The sequence below is a fragment of the Mytilus trossulus genome, chromosome 6 (genome assembly GCF_036588685.1).
Source record: "Mytilus trossulus isolate FHL-02 chromosome 6, PNRI_Mtr1.1.1.hap1, whole genome shotgun sequence".
Lineage (NCBI taxonomy): Eukaryota > Metazoa > Mollusca > Bivalvia > Mytilida > Mytilidae > Mytilus > Mytilus trossulus.
This window is the reverse complement of record NC_086378.1, coordinates 16,254,324-16,273,820: the sequence shown is the minus strand read 5'-3', so window position 1 is coordinate 16,273,820 and position 19,497 is coordinate 16,254,324. Positions and strand designations below refer to the sequence as shown.

The 19,497-nt window shown below is 32.2% G+C and overlaps 1 protein-coding gene across 1 annotated transcript; it reads left to right on the top strand.

The window, feature by feature from the left end:
• Nucleotides 1-1,003: 1,003 nt before the first annotated feature.
• LOC134722356 (B-cell receptor CD22-like) lies at nucleotides 1,004-16,348 on the top strand. Its single transcript, XM_063585970.1, has 6 exons — nucleotides 1,004-1,037; nucleotides 3,011-3,331; nucleotides 6,723-7,043; nucleotides 13,905-14,180; nucleotides 14,814-15,077; nucleotides 16,062-16,348. The coding sequence occupies exons 1-6, from the start codon at nucleotides 1,004-1,006 to the stop codon at nucleotides 16,346-16,348; spliced, it is 1,503 nt and encodes a 500-aa protein (XP_063442040.1).
• The last annotated feature ends 3,149 nt before the right edge of the window (nucleotides 16,349-19,497 follow it).

Below are 19,497 nucleotides of genomic sequence, written 5' to 3'. Positions count from 1 at the left end.
AATTGGGATGTTTTGTATTACTTTCATTTACATATATCCTGAGATACGTTCCTTGAAGTAGTAGACATTTAGCTGTCAAATTTTAGAGCAGAACGTGAGGGAAATTGGTTTCTTCCTTGAGATCGTCATCTCAAATGTAACATTATATTTTTGTAACCAACCGTACCGCACTAAGGTGGATACTTGATATGCTTCAATGTTCTGAGAACATTCGATCACCTTTTATAGATGGCTACTTTGCTTTTTAGACAGATTCCTGGACATTTTAACAGAACTATGACATGGCAACAGAAATGATCGTTATAAAAGCCTCAAGGGGATTTGGTGGCACTGTAGGCATAACAAATCAAAAGTCTGCGCTTGTTAGACCCTTACTAAACATTTCATATAATCCATAAGTCGTGTAATGCTGAAAAGGAATGAAATTGCTGCAAATTATGCAAATCACAAGAAGAAACAAAGCCAACAGCAATGAAAACAGATGAAGAACATGTTATGTTATTGCAATTGTGAACCATTTAAATGATCCATGACTGATCCCTTTGATGTGGAATCCCACCCTCAATGTATTATCAATATATCTACTTAAATGCATGCTTTAAGACATATTCGATGTTCTTCGCTCACAGTTGTCGATGAAGGTTTGAACATGTCGTAACATGTTATCACTAGGGATCTTTCTTAAGATCACAAGAAGTTTGTATAGTCCAATATCAAAGTCAAACACAAACCTTACAAATAAATCGGGGGAAATACTTTCATATTGCATAAATCCATTTCTTGTGATTAGACGTGCACTGATTTCGGCAAAATGTAGAGATGATGGATGTGTTCATAGAACATGTGTTGTCGCACCCATTCTCCATTATCCCCTTTTCAAAATGACGGCACCATGAGAAAATCATGCAGGTCGGATTTGTGAAGCAATTCGAAATGTTAAGTCTCTTGTGCACTTTCCCTACCTTCCATTGTACCATCACTCACAACTTACATAAGAGATGATATGGCATTGGTTCAATTTATTAGTGCTAAAAAAGGTAAAACATACGGCGACCTTGCAGCTTACTATTAAAAAAACATGTCCCAATGAATTTCTATAGCGCTCATAGTAGCACATGTTTTTGACCGCTTCGACACGAACAACTCAATAAAGTCTGCCGAAAGGGAACGCCGCACAGAGACTTCATGCAGCTTCCATCACAGTGTATCATATTATAGAGCGGAGAAGTATTCCTGACTGGAAAACATTGACACACCCCATGAGATTCTACCTGATGTTAGCTTTACATAGTCAGAACGTTTGTTAATTCCGAAATTGTCAAAGTTATTTATACCAACACTGTTCATGGCTGTCGTACCTTGTTCAGCACTCAAGAGAAGGCTTATACCCCATGCCTTAAACGTTGACACGGAGTTTAGGGAAATATGAAAGAGTGGAAGAACAATCAAACAGACCTCTTATACAATTTAAATTTTTCTGTTAGTTCGATACTATAAATAAAATAGTTCCATTCAAGCGATTTGTGGAACATTAGCAGTGTAAATGATGGGCGGAGATTTTCATCCATTCAATAACTATGTGTCTGTCTTTCCACAACAATTTGTATAGTATTGCCTTCTGCACATGTACCTACCGGATGCGACGCAACTTCATCTCTGTTTGGAGTAGGTATACAAACTGTCTACAAGAAATCGAAGGCCACGCACGACTATTTCAGTTGTTTTTAGAGTTTCGGTAATATTGACAATGATGAAGCCCTTGTTTTGGCATGAAAGATAATTTCACAGGTTTATGATAAAAACTATCTCTTTAAAACTACTCAATTATAATAATTATTCAAGTTTGCCACTAGTAAAAATGTACGTTTAGCCAGGTTACCGTCCTCCGAGACGGCACTGAAACAGTATGTTTTACGTACTTTGTTTCAAACAAAAAAATTTGACCGCATTACACATTGCTAAACCCCTATCCGGTCATCTTTAGAATACGGTTGGCGAGAGTAAAATGATGCATTACATCCCGTGTATTTTAAAGGGCATATTTCAGCAGAATTCTTGCAGGATCTTGTGTCTTCATTGAAAGGAAAATCTGCATTTGAAAAAGTCATATGTTTGTTCACTACAAACCTTACATGTCCTGGGCTTTGGTCATGTAAAGGGTCAGAATTATGTAGAAAATTTCAAGTCTTGTTCCAAGACAATTAACCAGAAGATATAATTCTTTTGTGTGGATCTCTTTGATTTGAATGTTGAGTTGTAACAATTTGCGAAGTATTGAGTGCTTTTTTTTAATGAATTCATGAATTTTAATGATCTTATGTAAAATATGCCTTCATGACACTAGGATGCAGGTAAATATAATATTTACAATTTATTGATTAAGGTTGAATGTCAGCCGGCAAGGTAACTATTGTAATTTTAACAGAATATGTGTTGATCTTGTGTTATAGAACAAGTATTTGAAAAACGCCAATTTCCAGGAAAAAATCGATTTCCTATTCATTTTTTTAACATTTTGAGGATAATTCATTGATAATAGATATAAGAAAATGTCTGTATCTAGAATTAAACCTAACTTGTTTTATATTTCTTCCAATTTTGAAAGTATGGAAGAAAAAAATAAAAACAGAATTTGATCTTTGACCTCATTTTATGCAAAACTGTTACCACATTTCTTTTTGACGACATCGATATTTCAATAATACTCATTTTACCGAATCCAATGATATATAATACAGCATTATAGTATGTTTGACGATTAAATCTAAAAACTATTGGGTCTGGTCACTGTACTATATAATAAAGATGAAAAAACATGACAGCCAACAAGTTATGATAATAGTTTACCAGGGCCTTTGTGGTAGGTGCGAATCATTGATATATTGTAATGAGAAATGAAACAGTTCTTAAAAAGAAATAACTAAAAAAATATCTTTAATTCTATGTATTATTTTAATTTAACGCTTATTTCTATATATTTTCTCAAAATATTTTATTTCTTTGCTTTCAGCAATAAATCTGACCTCATCATCTAGTATTGCTTCTGTTGGTGTTGACTTCACATTATCCTGTATATCGAATGTACTCAGTATTGTTTTCATTAGAGATGGTAATGTAGTATGTACAATAACAGGTGACAATTCTGATGGCACTTGTCGATTTTTTGGCAGTAGCAACGAGAATTATCAATATCGCTGTAATGATAAGGTGGGTGTGTACAACCTGACAATACCTAGTTCATATGACATTGACACTTTACATGGAAGTAACTGGCGGTGTAGCGTACCATCAATACCCACAAACTCACCAGTTGTTGAACTATATGTTTACGGTAAGTCACAAGTATCTTCTTGTAAAAAATATTTATTTACAATGAGACAAAATTGAAATAAACAACACATAAACATAAAAATAGCATATGATAAAATGAAACTAATGCGAAGCTAAAGGCTGTATACATAGTATATGATATCAATCAGTCTTTTATATAAACCGAGCCTCAAAATGGTTATCAAAGAAATTTAAGTAATGTCGGAAAAAACAATAACACGTAAGTATACCATAACACATACTTATGAGGTTGCAGTGGGACATCACCAATCATATGGAACGACAACTCTGTCTTGTTATGACCATTGTCATTATATAATGTGCATTTACCTTTATATATTGTGCACTTGTCATTATCTGATGTGCACTTTTCTATATATGATGTGCAAATATCCTTTATATTATGTACAAGAACCCTTATATATTGTTCAAACATCCTTATTTGATGTCCAAATAACTCATATGATGTGCAAAATGTACTTAAATGATGTGCAAAGATCATTTAAGGTATATGATTTTCAAATATACTTGTGTGATTTGCAAATATACTTATATGATGTGAAATCATACTTATATGATGTGCAAATGTTCTGATATGATGTCCATTTTCCCTTATATCAGGTGCACACATCTTTATATGATGTAGTTGTGGCATTATATTATGTGCGTTAAATCTTGTATGATTTGGTGCAGTTAACGTCATGATATGATGCCGAATCATCATTATATGGTCAATGAACATTATAATGATTTGAATGATTAATGTCTACATCATATGATACCGATCTGCTTCTGCGAAATTATCGGCTCAAACGGTAAGCTATCATTTGGAAAATAGTTGATTTTTAGAAGAGAAAAAAAACATGGCGTGCTGGTAACTCGTTTTAAGATGTAAACAATCACGTCTGATATTGTTGGTAAATTGTCAAAATATGAAAAGCAAAGTTTAGTTTAACTTTCAATTGATTGGTCTACAAAAGTTAACTTACTGAGTCTACAATAATTAACATACTGTTAAAGGTATAAAATTAAGGAAATAATTATTGTATGTTATGCTCGAGTTCTGTGTTCATTTAAACAAGAGTCGGTATTATATATGTCAATATCTGTATGCCTATAACGTTAGCCTTTTTTCTATAAAAAAAGTTAGTACATGAATTATTTTTCTGTTGCTTTTTGTAAAATTTGTCTTACTGATCATTTTATGTGATGAATTTTTTTCTTTATTAATATCAATATCTTTCCTATACACCTTTTTTTCATTTGTATCGAAAGTATATATAATTTCCGTTGTGATTACACTTAATACAGTATAGTATTTTTGTAATGTGAGCACATCATGTTTCATTGAAAAGGAGGATGTTTAGCATGTAACTAGTTTCAATTTAAAAAGTTTGATACCTAAGAATTTGTCCTTACAAACAACAGTATATTGGTGGTTCTTCCATGTGCTCCACGAAACCTCTTTCTATTCACTTAAACACAAAACGTATACCCTCACAACACTTACCAAAGAGGAAATTCTGGATAATCATAGTTCTGTTCTATGTTCCGTCGGAATTTCAACCAAAGATGATGAACTGGATTTTCCATCACTGTATTGGATACCTTAACTGCACAAGTGTCCTCACACAACTGTATATTACTGGTTCTTAGAAGTGCTCCAAAAAACCTCTTTTTAAATCAATAACATCTATTTTATCAGCAATCTAAGCATGGCTTCAGCGTTATTGTGAAATTGCCTATTGAAAGTGGCGTGAATCAGATGTGAATACTAACGTGTTTAAAAGATCTTTTAGAGTACATATAATCTAAGACTCTTCAAATCTTGCAATAGTATTACAAAACGGGACTTTTTTACACTTTACACAAGTATTCCCTGTTCCAAACTAAAAGACATATTCAAAAAGTTGGTATTGCTTTGTTTCATAAAAAAGAAAGACCAACAAAGATACAAGTCTACATTAGACTCATCAGTGACGCTCGTATCAAAATATTTATAAAGCCTAACAAGTACAAAGGCACTAACAGTTGGTGACTATAATGAACGCATTTATCCCATCGAACTAGAGATAAATGATACAACATTTACAGTTTATAAAATTGAGAAAGGAAATGAGGAATGTGTAAAAGCGACAACAACCCGACCAAAGAGCAGACAACAGCCGAAGGCAACCAATGTGACTTCTATGCAGCAAGAAACTCACGCACCTGTAGGCGTCCTTCGGTTGATCTCTTTAAAAATAGGTATACTTGTACAGTGATATTGGTCGTCATAACTCAAAATTATACACAAGAAACTAAAAATAAAAATCATACAAGAGTAACAAAGGCCAGATGCTCCTGACTTAAGTCAGGATCAAAATTGCATCGGGGTTAAACATGTTTTTGAGGTCTCAACCCTCTCCCTATACATCTAGCCAATGTAGAAAATTAAACGCATAACTCTCTACGCACATTAAAATCAGTTCAATAGAAGTTCGAGTTCGCTGTCAGAAGATGTAACAAAAGAAAAGAAATAAAATGACAATTATACAAAAATAACAACAGACATCTAGCAGTTAACTGACATGCCAGCTCTATACCTAAATTAAACTGATTGAAAGATTATGTATGCATCATATGAATATCAGGCACAATCCCTGCCGTTATGGGTTTAGTATCGTACTATCATAAAATATATGAGAAGAACATAACCCGTGTCATGCAAATAACAGTTTTTTTGAATAAAATGTGTTTAGTTCCGATGCAAAGACCCTATAAGTGAATCAATATTAAAGCCAAAATATGCAATCTTTAATGACCTGATAACAGTATCGTGATTGTATCCCTTCTTGATAAATCTGTTGAAAGGTTTTGTAAGCTTTTAATGTGAATACTGACATTTTTTTTAAGTCTGTCTCATATCCTGATATTGAGGGTTGGTTGAAAACAAATCCTTACGACAAACGAGATTATTTCAGCTTCTCAATCTGTATTCAAATTAAGCTATTGGTTGAAACAATGTTAAAGTGAATTATAATCCGATATCGATTCAAAGTTAAACACCAACGCTGATTTAACATAGGATTCTCAGCGTTGATGCAAATTTCAAAATATAATAATAATTCAACATTAAACATAAGTATTGATTCAATGTGTAATCACTGTTATATGCCTGCTTTGATTATATTTAATTGGTGATTTGACGTTCGCACACTGAGCATACTGGCGACACGTACATTGCTGTCCGGGTACGTTTTTAAGCATCAATTATATAAAGAAAATTACCGCCATGAAAATTCGTAAAGTTATCCAACAACGTTAAAGGTTATAAAATATATTGCAGTACAGTTTGTCATTGATGCCTGTTATGCATTTGAATATAAATGTTTGAATACTTTATGTTCCAGTGCCAATTACACAAGTATACATTGCAACCAAGCCAACGAATGATAATCTAGGCATTGTAGTGAACAGGAGTAAAACCTTCACTTGTACAACAAATGCAGGTAGACCATCATCAATGATACAATGGTATAAATCTACAGACAACATAACTGGTTTAGCTATTCTTCAACCCGATACTAGTTGTAATAATGGTAAATGTAGATCCTCAAGTGAACTGACATACACTGGATTCAAATCAGACGACGGGAAAGTAATATACTGTACAGCTGTAAATGGTAAAGGACAAACTGTCAGATCTCAGAATAAATCCATTGTCATCTGGTGTAAGTACTACTACTAGTATTCTATACATTACATGTACGCCTTGTACATCGTATCACTTTGGTTTACAGACTACATGTATATTGTACCTTCAGTAAATCATGATTAATTAATCCAGAGAGTTATTCACGCAAATGCTTATTAAATGATACTGTTACGAAAACAGTTGTTTGAAACAACTAAAGAGGCAATCTGCCATAAAACCATGCAAAATCTCATATTTCGTCCAAATTGGTAGTCACAACTTGGCAACATTATATATATTTCCAAAATCTTTAGGTATTTAGGAGTTAAGATAAAGAAAATGTTCTTTTGTCAATTCACACTATTATCCATTTAACAGCCTTATTTGCATATTTGTAAATTATTAAAACAGTAATGCAAATACATCACCATATTTGAGTACGTTTTAAAGGTCCGAATAATTGATAAATCTCTTAAATATTACATTATCTTGTTATATTTTGCAAAGAACATCATTGATAAACAAAAAAATCTCTAAATTTGACAACAATGTTCCATCACAAAAGAGAGGCTGGATTAAGCTTTGGATTAATTGCCCAAAATATGTAGGAATTAGGGGCCAAAAAAGGACCAAATAGAAGCATGTTTCTAGTTTCCAACACAATAACTTGGGTTTAAGTGTATGGATCTCTCTGTTATTGTATTACATGGTTCCATACTACAAAACGAAGGATGTGAATGCGTTTAAGGGTTATTGCTTAAAGGGGTTTCAATAGGTGTAAAATTTAGAATTACCCACAAATTGCACATGTAAATGTCATTACAAAATCTGGAGTAAGAAAGTTGTCTTCGGTTTTGACAAGGCGTCCACTTTTCCCCGTAAAAATAAAATACAAGTTCTAGCTTCACATGTAAAAAAGATCAATTATTGACCTTGGGTACAGAGGTCAAGTCACATTGCAGACTTTATAACACATGACCTACACTACTTTGATTTTACACGCACTTAAAAAACTTCACATTTATCTGTATAACAATGAAAACAAAATTTGGGACATCCAATCAATCATGCATACATGAAATGTAAATTATTTAACCTTGCAGCGAAAGGTCTGTCCCAATTTTTTCAAAAATATACAATACATCATCGATTCATCTCAAAAGACCAAAATATTACGACTCGGACAAAAAATTACAAGCTAATAATATAACACCTAGATAGGTTTCAATAATTTATCATTCAGTTCGAAGGTCATGTGAAAAATGCGTGCTTGGTTGTACACAACTCATCCTCTTAATATTAAACACTCAAATACCAAATACCATTGATGTAACTAAAGAAACCAATTAAATTCTGAACAAGAAAAAATAAAAATTTCAAATTTATTCAATTCGTGAATTTAAAGTTAACTTCCTTTTTTCATAGTATTTTCTTGTCAACATTAACTTTTATCTTTTTTTATGGACGGTGACCTACCATGTTTTGTATGTACACTTTTAAATTATTGTTTGGAGAATTCAAAAACACAAAATAAGAAAATTATATGGATTAGAAATGCAACGTTTGATTCAAATAATGTATCAAATAACGTTTTGTCCTTCATACGAGAAATTTGCGTCAAAATGTCCATTTTGCCTTAAATTTCAAATAAAAATTTTGACTCTTGTGACCCGACCAGACTGTTTTATTTGATAATTTCAAAGAATGTATTACCAATAAGTTTTCCTTCATAAATATAAAAAAATTTATGGATAAAAAATAACACCTCCATCTACATTAACTCATCAAATGAACAAATATACAAGCGTACGTGGCCGGGTAATCTTTCATTTGATGATGATTTCATGTATACAGTGAAGATCACTTCTAACCTCTCATTAGAACTGTCAGAATAATCTGTCATATAACTGTTCTAACCTGTCCTAGAACTGTTCTACCTAGAACAGTTCTACCTTGAAAAGTTCTACCTTAGAACTGTTCTACAGTTCTAACTTAGAACTATTCTACAGTTCTACCCTAGAACTGTTCTAAGTAGAACTGTCAAAATCAATTCTAGGAAGAACTGACTAAATCAGTTCTAGATAGAACTGTCAGGATCAGTTCTAGATAGAACTGTCAGGATCAGTTCTAGGGTAGAACTGTCTAAAACTGTTCTAGGCAGAACTGTCCACATGAGTTCTAACAGTATAACTGTCAGCAGAACTGACTAAAGCAATCAAGACTGTATAACAGTTCTAAATGACGCCTCTGCAGTAATGGCGCTTTATAATTATGATAAAAATCTCTTCAATTACTTTGCTATATGATCTATATAATAGCAGATTTGATTACATTTTTTACTGATCAAACGTTACATGTACTAATATCGCAGCGGATAGAGAGGTTATCCAACTCACCGGAAATTTTTTTTTTATAAGATTGCATAATAATTTATTATGAAACATCATTGTGTACGTTTCTTCGTTCCCCTTTTTAACAGTCTCTTCCAAAATATGACTCTGCATTTATTTCATGGAATTTTAATCGTAATTACATTTTTTGCCTTGGATTTACAATATCATGATTGAAGATTCTGTTTTGACAAATATTCCAACGAAAATTGTACAATGGATGAATTATAGGATATTAATGAAAAAAGTGTTGTATAACGTAAAAATATTTGTACATTTGCACCATCTCGTCAATTTAGCCAGACTGATTTATCCAGAACGATTATAAATGATAGCTGAGAGTTTTTTTTATCATAGGATCTATCGTGACATAGAAATATTATTGGTTTACAAATAGGCCATACAAAAAGGTATACAGTGTAAATATGTTTAGTTTTGGTTGATGCGGTCAAATAATTTTGTAAAAACGACTCAGTCTGATATATCGAAACTTATGAAATTTGTTTACAATTCAATATTTTGAATAAAAAGAAGACTTGCTGGTACTCGAAATTGATGTGGAAATATTTTTGTAGACAATGTGTTCCAATATTGCTGTCATTTGAATTATACAACCCCTCGTGATATGTAACTATAAGTGATTTACTGTGAGCTATATATATATTAAGATTTACATAATAAAGTGTAAATATAGTCAGTTTGGGTTGATGCGGACAAATAATTTTGTTATATGAGTCCGTCTGAGATATCAAAACTACTGAAAGTAGTTTACGATTCAAAATTTTTATTAAAAAGAGGACAGTTGGCACTATAAACTGATGCGAGTATAATTGTGTTTTCCAATATTGCTTTCATTTATATTAAACAATTCATCCTGATATGAAAATATAAGTAATTTACTTGGCAATTATTAAGATTTACATCATGAATATAGTAAAGTGCAAATATGGTCAGTTTTGGTTGATGCGGACAAGTAATTTTGTTATACCAGTCAGTCTGAGGTATGAAAACTACTGATTTTTGTTTAAAAAGCATTATTTGGGATACAAAGAGGATATCCTGGCACTCTAAGTTGATGCACACGAAATTAGGTAGCATTGTGTTCCAATATTTCTATCATTTGTATAATTATCCTGATTATACAATTCATCCTTACATAAAATTATTCCAGATTTACTATGCGCCTACAATGTTTAAGAGTTACAAAAAAAGCGCAAATATGGTCTTTTTTGTTTGATTCATCAAATATGGTAAGTTTTGGTTGATGCTGTCAAATATGGTCAGTTTTGATTGATGATATTTTTGTTACATGAGTACGTCTGAGGTATGAAAACTACTGATATGTTTTGATAATGCAATATAATATTTTAAATAGAAATAGGAAATGCTGGCACTCTCAAGTGATGCGAAATTTACAATATTGCAGTTTTTATATATTACAGTCACTCTTGACCTAAAATTATAACTGAATTACTATGCAGCTATAAAGATTTACATAAAAAAAAAGCAAATATGGTAAGTTTTGGTTAATGCGTTTAAAAGATTTTATTACACGACTCAGTCTGAAATATGAAAAGAACTGAAATTTGTAAATTGTTTATGATTCAATATTTTGAATGAAAAGAGGACTTGCTCATTGACAGATCCAGGGGGAGGGGAGTTCCAGGGGTTAGAACCCCCCTTTTTAAAATATCATTGCATTTGAATGGGAGCGTAAAGTTGGAACTCCCCCCTTTTAAAATGGCTGGGTCCGTCCAGTATATATTAATGCGGACACAATTTCCAATTTTGCTGTAACTTGTATATTACCGTCCCTCATGATCTAAAATTATAACTGATTCGAAGTACTGTGCTGCTATATTGATTTACAGAAAGAAAGAGCAAGTACTGTCAGTTTAGATTGATGCGGTCAAAAGATTTTTGTGTAACAGTTTCGTCCGAGGTATATAAACAACTCGTAAACAGATATCTCATTTGTGAATTGGGAAACAAATTAACATTTGGTTAATGAGATAAGATAGTTTGTCATTTGATAACGAGCAATCCTGACTCCCGGAATGACAAGTGTAAAGCAATTCAAACAATAATACCCCTCCCCCTAATACCAACGACCTATAAATGAAAAATAACAAATAACTTATGTAAACACCAACAAGAGAAAATGTCTGAATTACAGGCTCTTGTCGACTTGGAACAGGCACAAACATGCAGAATATGGCGGGGTTAAACATGTTCTCTTGCCGATTATTAATCTGAAATAAAACCGGCAAAAATAGCAAAACTCTATATAATATTAATTGCTATTTTGCCGAAGCCTTTATATTTTGACAAAGAGTTCTTACAAATTAAAAATGAATTCTAGCCGTAGAATTTATAAATCAAATTTAGTCGTAGATTTTATAAATCAATTCTAGCTGTATAATTTGAAATTCATTATAACCGTAGAACTGTTCTAGAAGTAGAACGGACCAAATATTTGGACAGTTCTAGCTAGAAATGTCTAAAACTGTTTTAGGGTAGACCTGTCACGATCAGTTCTAGTTAGAACTGTCCAAATCAGTTCTAGGAAGAACTAACTAAATCAGTTCTAGGTTACAACTGTTCTATCTAGAACTGACTAAAAGATGTTTGGCTCAGAGTTATACGTACTTATCTAGAACAGTTCTCCTGACAGAATTTTTACAGATTTAGTGAGAAGTTAGAAGTACACAATAACTATCTACTAATTTATAATGTTATTTTACAATTGATTGAAATTTGCTACCCTGTGATTCATATCATTACAAAATTTCTGATGAATTTTTGTTATCAACATTCAGTTCGACCTCCAAACCTATGTCTGAGATTTTTCTGTTATATTCCAGTCTCTCGAAAACAGACAGAGGTATTACTTAAATAAGTAACAATTAATATTACCTATATAAGTTATGTTAAAAACGAGGCTATTTTAAATATTATTTATCTAAGTAGCTTTTCTGAATATTATTTTTATTTATAGGTGTCCAATTATACAGATTTTACTAGCTTTAACAAATTTTCACAGTCATTTGGTTATTTTCCCCATAAAATATAAAATATAATCTTTCTGAAACACTGATTATCTTTCTGACGCACTTATCCTTCATACTGACGCTTATGATCTCATGGGACTATATATATTAAATTATCATTTTCCTCCAAAATCTTGAAGGTAGACTGATATAAATAGATAAATACTTGTGAATTAATTAAGACTTGAAGTTATTTATAACTTGTAACCAACATCAACATGATCAATAACATATGTTCCTTCAATAAGTGTTATTACTATTTTTGTTGAAATGTATAAAATAACTTATTAAGTAATATTGATGTCATTTTTTTTTAATATACCTTTATCTATATAGTCCTCTCAAATCTAATTAATTCCTTAATTTAAGATATAAAATGATATAAAAATTCATGAAAACTACATTTAGTCTAAGCTTCTATTGAAATTTAAAATAACTCTATTAAGTGATTTCATTATTCTTAAAAACAAAAACTACTTAATATATAAGTAACGCCCCTGACTGGTAAACCTCCAAGATATTTTTTCAAGATTATTCATAAGAAATCTCTAATTCTGTTTAGATATAGTTTGTTTTCTATTGATGTTTTGAAAATCTGAGACATGATTTTGAATTTAATTGTTCAAGTAACAAAATGTGCTAAATATAGTTACCATAGGTACCAGGATTATAATTAAGTACGCTAGACGCGCGTTTCTTCTACATAACACTCATCAGTGACGCTCAAATCAAAAATATTTATAAACCTAAACAAGTACAAAGTTGAAGAGCATTGAGGATGTATATGGCGCACCTATCAATATTAAATATTTGAGGATTGTCCTTATGGAACCTCATTAACTTGAATATAATTCAAATTATAGCGGGGGAATTTATATCATGTATTAAGTTTAAACATATTTATCTTCAGTGGATTGAGATACAATTTAATTTCTTAATTTCCAAATTGAAGTTAAAAGAGGAAATTATTCAAATTAAACTTGGTGACGGTTCCCTCAAATGAAATTGGTTTATGTAAAACTTTATAATGTAACTTAACATAAGATTGATCATTACTCCAGATGAGTTTTGGAAGTTCGTGTACATTGACTATTGATATGATATTGTTTGAACCGGGTCAAGCTAACGTTATAGTATTTGAGATATGTAATACATATAATCAGTTCATTGATTTTTTGGGTGTTATTTTGTTCTAACTTAGCTATACTGGCCAGTTTATACATGTTTAAGTTTAGATACACAACATTTTCCGACTAACATCATTTAAATGAATTTTCTCTTCAACATTTTCTAAACATGTTTTGCACACTTCCAGATATAATATGACAAATATGTATCAAACAACATTTCAAAATATACAGGCTTCATGAGGTTCAAGTGACACTTAAGTTTTCATGATTGCCATCCAATGAAATGAAAACATAATAAACACGATACGATATTACTTTATTATTTCAGATGGGCCTAGCAATGTTACCATATCCTCACAAACACTGAAATACACAGTTAATGAGTCAACAGGTAGTGTTGGACCAGTTACTTGTAAAGCCCATGACTGCAAACCTGAATGTGAAGTCAGATGGATTGGACCAAAATACACTGGTGATACCTCCATGACCTCATCTGTATTATACCTACGAAATTTGTTCAGGAACCAGACAGGAAACTTTTTTTGCAGTGCATCAAATCAGGCCTGGAATAAGACATCTATTTACATTAGTGTTATTGTCAATTGTAAGCACATTATCCCCATACGATTTCTGTGTATTTTTTTCTATTAAGCTGAGTACATACAGACTTTAAATAACTTGACATATAGTGTAAACATGTTATATTTATGCAGGAATTTGTTATAAACGGCCAAACATATAAACATTAGAAGAAAAATAACGTATTATTTAGCATCTGATACATATAATCATCTAATATGAAGGGGAACTAGTACCAAAATGCACAAGACAACTAAGCGTCAACATGGGAAATTCCCTTAGTACTGTTTAAAATATTCGTGTTTAAATATTAGTTACGTAATTGTAAATAAACCTCCTGCGGTGTATAAAATCACCACCGTAGTTTAATGGGGTTTGTGTTGCTCAGTTTTTTCTATCTTTTTTGTGTTTTGTAAATTGTTGCGTGTCTTTCGGTCTTTTCCGTTTATTAGAATGTTTGTGTTCGTTTGTTTTCCATGAATGAGAATGAATATCCCTTTATTATCTTTCGCCTTTCATTTTAAACTAATGGTGGGATAGAAGGGGGAATTTGGGAAATGAATACACAAAAAAGCAAGGCTAGAATGAATGGACAACAAAGTTACGAAATAGCACATAAATAATGAAAAAGTATAAATACTGTCTTTCGTGCTTATAGATCGTCCAACCAAGGTCACCATAACCCCATCAAGTCAGGTTTACACTGTTCAAGAGACCACAGACAGCGTTGGACCAATTAGTTGTACAGCCGATTGTACACCTGAATGTACAATGACATGGAATGGACCTAATATTCCTGATGGTACCACATCTGTATTAAATTTACAGAACATCGATAGAAACCAAGCTGGAGACTACCGGTGTACGGCTACAAATGTTATTGGCAGTGAGATGTCTTTTATAGTGAAAATAAAGGTTATGTGTAAGTTTAATATTAATACATGCCATAATACATGTCAAAGCACAACATGATCGTGATTAATATCCTGTTTTTATAAACATTGTTGTTGAATTTATTTTTACAGATTAATATGTCAGCTGGTCTCTATGTATTACCATGCATTCTTGTTTTGTATGACATGAACATTTTTGTATGAAAGGAAAAGTACACATATGATACGATTTTTTTTAAACTGACAAAGCACGCTAACGCGGATTTGTGGGAAATTGACATAGTGATTCATAATGAGAAAACATATATTATTAAGTAACAATACGTAATATTATTGACCACGTATATTATTTGCAATTACACAATTATCAGATATGTTAAACAGACGTTAATTTTGATAACAGTAATATTCCGTCTAGTACAACAGAATAGTGGGAAATATATAGGCATACTAGTAATTAACATATAGGTAGGTCATACCAATTGAACGTGTTATTTATTTAAACGTACTGCATACATGTATCACAACATTTGTAAGTAAATCATATTTTGATATTGATTACATCTGGTTCCCTACCAAAAACGTTGTCACCTTTTGAAGATGGTAACCTCTGGCCACCCCACTAATATACTGACGTTAGTTTATTGAGATTATCATAAACATCTTTTTAATATTGTTTTCTGTGTTCTTTTGACATGTACACATGTAAGTTGTATAAAGACTTTGGTCATCTTTGATCACATTATTATACGATGGTATGGAATTTTGTAGTCTGTTTTAAACCGATAAAATAAATAATAGTTTATGTTGTAATATCAGCTGCTTCAAAACTACATCGTTATACAGTTAAGCAACTAACACAGTGACAGTAGACATGGGTACTACAATGTAGTGAATTAAGATCAAACAAAGCTTAACATTACCCACACAATAAAATAGAACATCACAAAATTTGAAAAAGCATGGTGACTAAATAATGAAAGTTCTATATCAATGTACTGTTGTTATTGCAGACGGACCAGAACAGGTTAACATAGAACCAAACACACTGATATACATGGTAATAGAAACAACAGGAGATATTGGTCCTATCACATGCACAGCTGAATGTAATCCTAACTGTTCAATGTCATGGACAGGACCAAATATTCGTAGCGGAGCTTTATCAGTACTTCATCTACAGAACATTGATCGTAATCAAGCAGGGAGTTATATGTGTACGGCGATAAATACCTACGGGAGTAAGACATCTTCAACTGTCAGTGTTATTGTTGAGTGTGAGTATGAAATATTATATTGAAATCAGTGTAATTTCTTTTTTTGATTTTGTTATATATGTTATAGTTAGTTTCAATCTCCTACATTTGGTTTTGCATAATATTGTTTTTTAGCTCATGATTACCTGCAGCTGGCCTGAAGGGCCAATTGAGCTTTTCTCATCATTTTATGTCCATCGTCTGTCGTCGTCGTCCGTCGTCCGTCGACCGTCGTCTGTCGTCGTCCGTCGTCGTCGTTAACTTTTACAAAAATCTTCTTCTCTAAAACTATTGGGCCAAACTAAGCCATACTTGGCCACAATTATCATTGAGGGATCTAGGTTATCACAGGTCAAAAAACTGTTAGGGATTAGCGCTCTCATATGCAAGTACAGTGTTGATATATTAAGTACTAGTAAGTGTTTGTCCGTAGTCAGGAACATGAAGGTCCAGTTGTTATTGGTGGTTCAGATCTGTTGTTTTTGTTTTTGAAAAATGTTTGTTACAAATAAATCTGTTATTTGTTTTGTTTGTCCTGCGACACTTGTACGGGCCTTTTATAGCCGACTATACGGTATATGTTGGATCTTTTGTTGAAGGTTGTACGTGTGCCTGTTGTTGCTTACATTCACTTATAGTATGTCTCTGATCTCGTCGACAATCATACTTCATCTCCTTATTTATAACTATTTGATTCTTTGATGTAATGCCCCCGCAACTGAAAATTGCTTTATCCCTGGTGGTCCTTCGTTTCGTCCTTCCGTCCTTCTGTCTTTTTGTCCGTCCGTCCATTTATGGGTAAATAGTTATTTTGCATAGTTTCTTCTGCAGTTTGAATCCTAGAAAAATGTCACTTTGCTGTTTGTACATATGTGTGTATGTTGTAAATTTTATTAATATTTGTCAGGTAGTTGAACTTAATCATTTTTGGAGTGTGTACTTGTATTAGACGTGCATAGCATTTCTAGATAACTTTTCCTACTGTTAGAACACTAGGACGTGTTAACTTTGCTAGCTTTTTGTACATATATTGAAGGTGTGCATATAGCCAGGGGTTTTATCGCAATACATAAGTTCTCTTTTGGGAGAAAGTTGAACGTTGTTCACCTTTGGATTATTTATTTCTTTAAGAGGTAGTCCTCCAATGAACCATAAACCTATGTGCCCCCGTAGATTTGTATAATTTATAAATAAAACTAAGCCTCTGCAGGGGCATCATTTTTGTCTATCAGACACAATAACATCTGCAACAAAGTCTCCCATTGACTTTGTTATAAACAGTTACTCCAGATCTATATAGAGGTGGTGGAGCCATCACGTTGTCTAGATTTAATTATATCATCCGCATATCAACAAACAAAAACAACAAAAAAATGCTGATTTTGGAATTTCGACTTAATATTTTTTTAATAAGGAATGAGGAATTTATGTGATTCCTATTTCTCTCTCAAACAAGAAATTTGACAGTTCTAACGTGACATTTCTAAATTCAAAGCTGGTGAATATCCGAGCAATGCATTTTGTAAGTTTTATTTTAAGCTATATTAACTGGAAAATAAGATACTTTTACTTAGAATCGAAATTGATTTGGAACTAGAAAAATGTAAAGTTGGAAATGAGGATTGTCTCAATACTTGAATTAAGTGATAATATATTTTACACGGCCGACACTCTGCTAACCGAGATATTGGTTGGTTAATCTATATTGAGTATGCGGCTATATCGGCGGTTGGTCTGTTAATCGGGTTGGCTAAAGTCTGTTAATCAGGTGTTATCGAGAAATAATCGTTGAAAGTTCAGCATGTTTCATTGTATTTCTTTTTAAATATATATTCATCATAAAAATTATTCATGTCGAACAAAACAGTTAAATGTACCGAATCCAGTGGTGTAGTTATTATTTTTCTACCTTAGATGTACGATCTATAAATTGAAAATGCGGGTTACATATCAATAAATGTATACATATTTTACACACACAAAAAGACAACGAATGTATGTGCATGCAATATTTTGAACAACGAAAAAAGATAGGCATTATGTTTGTTAACCATATTGATATCATTGTTAAAAAATCTACACACAAATCTGTATTTTGGTTCTATAAATCAATCTTAATTTTAAACCTGGTCTGTTGATGGGTCGGGTGTATAAAACCCGGCCTGTTAATTGGTCTGTAAAAGGGTTATAAATGTCAACACACGTATAATTTAATTGCTATATGGGGTGTTATCGGTTCAAATGGGTATAGACTCAAGACGATTGGCTAAAATATACGGAAAAAACTATGAACAATTAAGACAAGGGAATTTGAAAAGTGATAAAAACGGTTACAAACAGAATAATATAAAAGTCATATTAATCCAATAATGGTCGCAAATATCATGTGGATTCTGTTTAATTGTCATGAATGACACCAATTTGTCATCTACATTAGTTACCAGTAAATAAATCAGAAATAAAATTCAAAAGGACTTACCTTGTTTGTATTGGATACCTCAACTTCACAGAATTCCGTACAAGCAACGTTACATTGCCGGCTCATCTGCTTGTTCTACTAAAAAAATGTCGATTATATTGACTAAAATTATGTCCGCAGTTGAAGAGGGTCTTCAGATATACTGTGAAACTGTTCACTCACGTAGTGGTATTAACCATATGTGGATTCTTAAATACTCTAAAGAAGATAATTTTAAATCTTAATCTTTTTCTGAAGTTAATTCTATTTGAACTTTTGATTTTTAAACCTTGTATACAACCATTTTCCATGTGAAATTGAAAAACCGTCTACAAGAAGTATTACACACTGCTTTTCATCATAAAAATGGTAGCATACACTATAAATTTATCACTTTGGGATACCATAAGGCATATTTTGTTAATAAGGAACAAAAGGGTAAAACGTACTACACAGAGGAACAAGTGATCAGTATGCAGGAGTTTCTTATTGACAACATATTTGTTGAATTTGGAGGTAGACTTTATCAACAAATTGTCGGCATTCGTATGGAAACGAACTGTGTGCCTCTCTTTGTCGACCTCTTCTTATTTTCATATGAATCGGAGTTCCTTCAGACACTTGTCAAAAACAAGAAGATCAAAGAAGCCAGGTTATTTAATTTCACTTTCAGATAAGTTGATGAGCTCCTATTCAGGGGTATAGATTTTGCGTACTGACGTTGGCTATCATCTT

Bases quoted from the DNA above. Each gene is read 5' to 3' on its own strand.
- LOC134722356 (XM_063585970.1), top strand. From the start codon at position 1,004: ATGGCATTGGTTCAATTTATTAGTGCTAAAAAAG. The intron at 7,044-13,904 runs GTAAGTACTACT...TTATTATTTCAG, and splicing joins TAAATCCATTGTCATCTGGT to ATGGGCCTAGCAATGTTACC. The intron at 15,078-16,061 runs GTAAGTTTAATA...TTGTTATTGCAG, and splicing joins AGTGAAAATAAAGGTTATGT to ACGGACCAGAACAGGTTAAC.